The following is a 7,292-nucleotide window of genomic DNA, read 5'->3' on the forward strand; positions in this document are numbered from 1 at the left end:
GTATGCTTAGGAAAAATGCTTCTGACAAGTGACTAGTATCTCTTTCTGATAGAGATATTAAAGATGTTATTTGTAGAATTTAATCAGTATAGTACTGATAAAAATAATGCTATTCCCTACCATTCATAGCAATACAATTGACTCAACAGATAATTCTTGGTAATTTGGAAGTTAGATATGTTTGACAGCGTAAGAAATTTGTGAAAATTATTTGGAAAACTGAGCTGTATGTATTTAGAGGTACGTTTAGAACAACATGGAGAAACTGTGTAAACCGTTTTCCTTAAATATTTTGTGTAGGAAAAACACACACAGTTAAGGATTTTAGGCATATAAGCCTGTTTGTGTGGTCAGAAGTCCTACATGTCAAGATTCTTTTTGTCTTCTGTAAGTTATCTCGAGCTGAATCTTAATCAGAAGAAAAAGTTGGAATTTCTTTTCTTCAGATTTGCATATTACAATTTGCCATATTACAATTGAATGCCTTGATTTAGTGTATTTTTCCACTTACACTTCATTTATTTTGTGTTGCAGCTGAAATAGACAAGAGGAATAGATGTCTTATTTCCTTGTACCCCTCTTATCATACTGTTGTGTTTGGTTTCTGTGACCGTAGGGGAAATGTTGTAACAGTTGTACGGAATGGAAGTTACTGGATTCTTTTAAGACTGAGCCATAATTTAAAATCTGTATTCATTCTGCAAAATTAATGGATGAATTCTAAATGTAATACTAAAAAGTACTTCTAAAATTTATGTCCTGATTGCTGTTCATTCAAACAGCAGCTGCACTTATAGGGTTATGGCACAACCATCCTGAGCTGGCAGTTTAAGGCCTCTTTTTGAGAATTTATTGTCATCCTGCTAGATTTGGGGAAGTGGGATATGTTCCCAGACTTCAGGTGCTCCAGCCTGAGGTCTTAATGCAAGCCACAGTTATGAGAAAATTAAACTCCTATATTGAACTGGAACAGTTATGGCACGGGCTCCATTCCGTTTTTGTCGTAGCTATGATCCTCAAGACTGGCAGCAAGATTCACTAGAGCTAGTTTCCTTTCCTAGTCAGTTTGTAGCTTATTCATTATGTTTTGGGAGTGAAGGTGCTTGAATAAGTTTTTTTGTTGTCTGGTGTTTTGTTTGTTCGTATTCCCCCCTCCCCCTCATTGGTCATCTCTCATGATTTCTTTTTTGTATTTATGTATTTTCTTCAAAATGAGCACTCTCTGTAATTTGAACTTAGGAGGATCAAGGTCCGGAGTGATTTGAGTTTGAGATGAGTCTGTAATAGCCTGAAGCCTTCAGTGTGAGGCAGGACAGTGCTAGCCACTCACCTTTAACTTGTCCATATGTTCTCTTGTCCCTTGTGCTTAACGTTTTCTTTCTTAAGCTTTGTGCCCTTGGAAAAGCATTTCAAACATACGTACTATTTGCTCTGCCTCTCTTCTTTCAAAGCAGTTGGGGGAAAAATTGCTTCTTGCGTTAGCCTTGCTTACCCCTTGCTTACCAGATGTTTCTGCTTACAGTGTGAACTTAAAGATTGTCTTCTAATTCATGCTCAAGATAAGAAGTTAAACCATGTAGGCCATGGACTCGTGTGTGTGTGTGTGTGTATGTGTGTGTTCATACAATGACTTTACTGTTTAGAGAACTTAAAAAGCAGTCTATGCTCAGACATAAATTGCATGCCTCCAGAGGGCAGAAGAGAGGATGGGACAGGGGTGTGTGCAAATAATAAATAAAAGGAAACCTGCATGCTCAATTTATTTGTATCTCAGCATTACAGTTTCTTAGTAACTACCATTCAGCCTTCCCAGAACTTAGGATTTTTCTACCTAAGCTTGGCCTATTATGTTGAGTGTGTATTAAGATATTACACAATGTCTTTTGCAAACATGTACTGCATGGCATAAATGTTACTTGGATTACATCTGAGAAATTTTTCAGTGAGGGATTTTGATGATTAAAAAGTCTTTCCTGACTTTTGATCTGTTACTATTAAATATACTTTTGTGTATTGTATTTTCAGTACAGTCAATTGGCAAAATAATTTGGTTTTTTTAATATATAATTGTTTTATTTCAGTAGTTGCTTCTGGCATCTGTATGACCTTTGTACTTTTTTGGGCAGCCTTTAAATATTCTAGTACAGATGCTTGTTGTGTAAAGGTAGTATATGTTGGTTGTAGTTGACTTCTAACCTGTGTGTAGAAAATGGGGGTGGAAGGAAGGTTTTATCAAATCACTTGTGAGGGCCTTTTCTGTAACTGACTGGCTTCATGTTACTTCATTCTTTATGTTATTTCATTCTTGGCTGCTTGCTGTGATTGTTCAGAATTTCATATACTTTTTAGTACTGTTACTGGTTTTGTCAACAGAATTAACCAACAACCAAGTCTTTCTTAGAAGTAGACTTGTACATACTTCTTGTTTGGATGTGTTACAATCTTTATTTTAATCTCTTTAGGATGCAGAAAATGCTATTGTACACATGGGAGGCCAGTGGTTGGGAGGCCGTCAGATCAGAACTAACTGGGCAACACGGAAACCGCCAGCCCCCAAAAGTACACAAGAAAGTAAGACCTTCATGTAATGCTATGTTGCGTTTGCTCTCTTGCATGACTCTGTTCAATGGAGGAATACAACATGATGTTGCCAAAATGACGTCACTTAATTACATATCTAGCTTGACTTCCAGATCTTAAAGAATAGGGTTTTTTGGTACATTATATCAACATAGTGGTGGCACTATGGGTCTGTCATAAAATATTGGATGTGTTTGTTAAATGTACAATTCATACTTGTGTACAAGGTAAGTATCTGGGAGTTTGTGGTTACTGTTAGCTTACTGCTTAAAAACAGCCTTCTCTCTTTATAGATAACACAAAACAATTGAGATTTGAAGATGTAGTAAATCAGTCAAGTCCAAAAAATTGTACTGTGTACTGTGGAGGAATTGCCTCTGGGCTAACAGGTATGATTTGTTTTACTGCTTTTTTATTATTGAAGCTTTTTGGACACCAAGACGGTTACTAATTCAAGAACATTATATGTTGTAGATCAACTTATGAGACAGACTTTTTCACCATTTGGACAGATTATGGAAATAAGAGTGTTTCCAGAAAAAGGTTACTCATTTGTCAGGTATGGACAGAGAAAAATAAAATCTGTGATTTTGTTGACGTAGTAATGTTTCATCTTTCTGTAATTTCACTTGATTGAACTTTTGCTGATACATTAAAAGCTGTCACCATATGTTCATAGAAAAATTTGGAACTTTTAAAAGTGGCCACCAATCTTTTTACCTGAGAAGATGAATATCTGTGAAAGCAGATCTTTTTCTCTGGATTTCCTGTATGTATGGAGTCACTGTTTTTTAACAGTCGGGTGAAAGTACTATAAAGCATAACATTAGTTTGTTTTTACATTCTTTAGATTTTCAACCCATGAAAGTGCAGCACATGCTATTGTTTCAGTTAATGGAACCACAATTGAAGGACATGTTGTTAAATGTTATTGGGGTAAAGAATCCCCTGATATGACTAAAAACTTCCAACAGGTAACTGCACTTTTTCATTATATCACAAAAGCAATTGTGTACATACCTGTAATGCCTTCCCAGTTACAATAGCTAAATTTTGTGTTAGTGTTCTTATGAAATTCCGTGTTCTGTCTCAGTTATGTTCCAGTTGCTCATCAAATTGGGCTAGTGATTTTGATGGAATATCTGTTACTGTCTTCTGGATATGATTCAAGATAGGGAGAAACTTCGAGGTAATTCTGATTCTTGCTAGTTCACTTACTGCAGACTAGGTGACTATTCAACCAAATACTCCTTGGTATTTCAAACACGCACAAACATGTTTTTAGCACAAGGATCTAATTAAGTCACAGTGATGTGTTATTTATTTTTCTGATCTCATTATTGCTCGTTTTAGCCCTGTGAGTGATATAGCCAAAAGTTTTGCCTTTAGCAGCACAAAAGGAACATAATCCATTTCTAGAACCTGAAGTACTATGAATTATTCTCTCCTTAGGTGGATTACAGTCAGTGGGGGCAATGGAGCCAAGTATATGGAAATCCACAGCAGTACGGGCAATATATGGCTAATGGGTGGCAAGTACCATCATATGGAATGTATGGCCAAGCATGGAATCAACAGGGTTTTGGAGTAGAGTGAGTAATTGTATTTAATTTCTTAGAATATTCCAAGAATGTTATATCTGAGTTTCAGGCTGATTTGGTTCAAGGTTTGCACAAGGTTTCAAGCCTTAGGTGGACTCCTACGTGCTTAAAGCTTACGTTTAATGATTACCATGGACCAAATAATGGGGTGAGTCACTCTGACTTGTACTCGATCACACATTTTATGTGTATGGGTGTTTTGAGACTCAAGGCACAAAGACGCCTTCTATGGTAGAGTTTCAAATGGTATTCTTGTCTGATATCTAAAAACTTTCTGGAATACTGGAGAGCCTGAACCAGGGAGCCCAGGTATCTACCTAAAGGGTTCATAACCCTGGAGAGAAGAAACTACATAGTGACATTTTAACTTCTGCAGTTTCAGAATTTGGGTGGGCTTTTAGTACTTGATCTCTTGAACGCTGAAATCTTTACAACAACTTTTTGTTTTAACGTACTTCTAAAAGAAGTTCTTCGCTCATGTAATTCTTCATTATCTCTTGCCAATGAAACGTATTAAGCCCTGATAAACCTATCGCTGGTATTCATGCCAATTAGGCGTTGGGAATTTTTTGTATTTCTGCATCACTGATGTTGACTTACAGCCACCTGCGTATGTACATGCCTTTGGAGACGGTTGTCCTATGCAACTAGTACCCAAGGTTTGTGGGGCTTTTTTTTTCTTTGTTCTTAAAAAGCTTATGATATTTTCCAAGAATCACATGTTGTAGCACTTAACCTGAATTACTCATTAAAGAGAAGAAGAAATTGTTCTATTTTGGTATGAAGAATAGTGCAGGAAGTATGTTTTTATGTTCCTTTTTTGTAGTCTGTTGTTTTGTAAATAACTTGACTAGCTTGCATGATTATTTTTTTTTTTCTTTTTTCCTTTCCTTTTTTTAACCATCCTGTTTCTTTTTAAGCCAATCTCCATCTGCTGCCTGGATGGGTGGATTTGGTGCTCAGCCTGCCCAGGGACAAGGTGCTCCTGTAATACCTAACCAAGCTGGATATGGTATGGCAAGTTACCAAACACAGTGAGCTGGGACTCTGTTTAAAAGTGTGTATTTCATGATAGGCTGCAGTTTCCAGTGACATTCTGAAGACTGGAATGTAGACAATGAAAAAAGAAAATATTTATTTTAAAAATGGAAATGTTTGGAACCTTTAGCACAGCTTTGCTTTGGTGAAGGACACAAATGTCTTCTAGTTCTGCCTTTTTAAGTTTTTGTTCATGATGGATATGGACATGTTTTTCTTTGTGTACAAAAATTAAAAATAAAGTCAATAAAGACAATTCTGACTACAAATTTTGATATAGTAGGAGAAATGGCTAATGAATTTGATCTTTAGGTTACCATTCCATTTTTTTGTTCTGTCTTCAGTGTTTTATATCACTGTGCTTTTTAAAGAAATGACGTTGAAAAAACAGCAAGTTGCTTTTAGTTGAACACGCATCCTGAAATAAACTGTGGACCAATCATTACAACCTGCTAGACAGTATTGATTTTTCAAGAAACCTATGGGCATAGCTCAGAAAGTATATGTAGGTCTTGGAATAATTTTTTAAAAAAATACTTAATTTTTCTACATGCTTAAAGAAAACAGTCTGATACAAAGAGTAGTTCAGTCTAAAATGAAAAACAGTACTGTCTGAGTAATTTCACATAACTTTTACTGTCCACATTCAGGCACACATTAAAACTTTTCAGAGCTGGTTTGCTTATTAAGACTGTAGTAATTTGCATTTAATTTTGAGAAGTAAAAACGTTTTTGCAAGTATGTTGTTTGTATTCAAATCAGACAGTCATACTTGTGCTTTTACATAAAGTTTGAAGGCTACACATTGTAAATATTTCATAAGTACAGTGTTTCAAGAGCATGCTCAAACATAGAAGTAGCAATGTAATTATTCAAAGTAATACTTAATACACTCTACTGCTTTAAATGCAGTAGATTGACAAGAATGTGCAAGACTGACATTTCCAAAGTTGGCTATTATGTAAAATTACATAAAGAACTATAACAAAGAGCCTTAATTTTAATTTCATAAATCTTTAATGCATCACCTTTTTGTCATTAGAAATACGAATTTTTTGCTTTACATTATTTGGTATGTAAATACCTTGGTTAACAACCTTGTAAACCTATTTCAAGGTTATTATAAGTTGTATAGTATCTTGAGTGTTTTGAAAAATCTTGATGTTTTTTAAGTCTAGAAATATTTTGCCCAAGAATTTTTTAACAAGATTGTTAAAAACATCTTATTTTAGAGAATATTCAATGTGCCATTTGGTAAATGGAGATGCAGTTGAAACAGTACACTGAGTTGTGACTTATTTTTAATTAAAGTTTTTGTCTTTATGGGTGGTTTGCATGTGATGAACCTGTACAGAGGCTGGGTTGTTTGTGTACTGAGTGTGTAAATGGATAAATCATGAAGATGTTTAAATGGTATACTTGGGTTATTTCTGAATTATTTTATGGATACATTGATATAAACTGCCTCAATAAATTTGAAGTTGAAAATGAATGTAAGTTAGATATAAGTACTGTGTCTTACCTATGACAGCTAGGGGGTGCAGGTGTTTCAGCTGTATACTGAAATACACTGAGGCAGGCACAATTAAAAAAAAAAAAAGTAGGATTTGGAGTGATAGTTCAGTGAGGCAAACTTGCATTTTAAAAGAAACAGAATGTTTGATTTTAGAGATGATAGTTCTAAATGAGTGTCTGAGAAGCTGCATATTTTATCTTTTCTGTTTCTTACCATGCAGGTGTTGCAAGTTAGAATAGATTTTGAAATGGAAACTTGCAGTTTTGTTAAACCCAGCCAGGTTGTGCAAATAACTACACTTAATGCTGTAGCAAATCACATGAGGTTTTTTCCTTCCTCTTCTACTTGACATGCTAAATAGGACCTTGACTTTTAGATCAGGTTGAAAGTGAGATATACTGGAAGAGCAGTTTAGTCAGTTGGCTCAACTGTACCCAGAGATACTTGTAACTCTGGGCATCTAATGCATGCAATAATGACTGAAGTTAGTGTGGAACCGTAAGTGCTTGTGATGACAGAATTGGCCCTTTATCTCTGTTTCTCCTTTATGGTATACG

The 7,292-nt window shown here is 35.3% G+C and overlaps 1 protein-coding gene across 1 annotated transcript; it reads left to right on the plus strand.

The window, feature by feature from the left end:
• Window positions 1-2,462: 2,462 nt before the first annotated feature.
• On the plus strand, window positions 2,463-5,488 carry LOC104070725 (nucleolysin TIAR; the record flags this gene model as incomplete). The annotated part of the gene is made up of 6 exons (XM_009585863.1): window positions 2,463-2,571; window positions 2,874-2,969; window positions 3,055-3,139; window positions 3,431-3,554; window positions 4,033-4,172; window positions 5,102-5,488. Coding segments are annotated over 6 exons (672 nt in total), but the record flags the coding sequence as incomplete, so codon positions are not given.
• Window positions 5,489-7,292: the final 1,804 nt, after the last annotated feature.

The sequence above is a fragment of the Fulmarus glacialis genome, unplaced genomic scaffold (genome assembly GCF_000690835.1).
Source record: "Fulmarus glacialis isolate BGI_N327 unplaced genomic scaffold, ASM69083v1 scaffold5779, whole genome shotgun sequence".
NCBI classification, from domain to species: Eukaryota; Metazoa; Chordata; class Aves; order Procellariiformes; family Procellariidae; genus Fulmarus; species Fulmarus glacialis.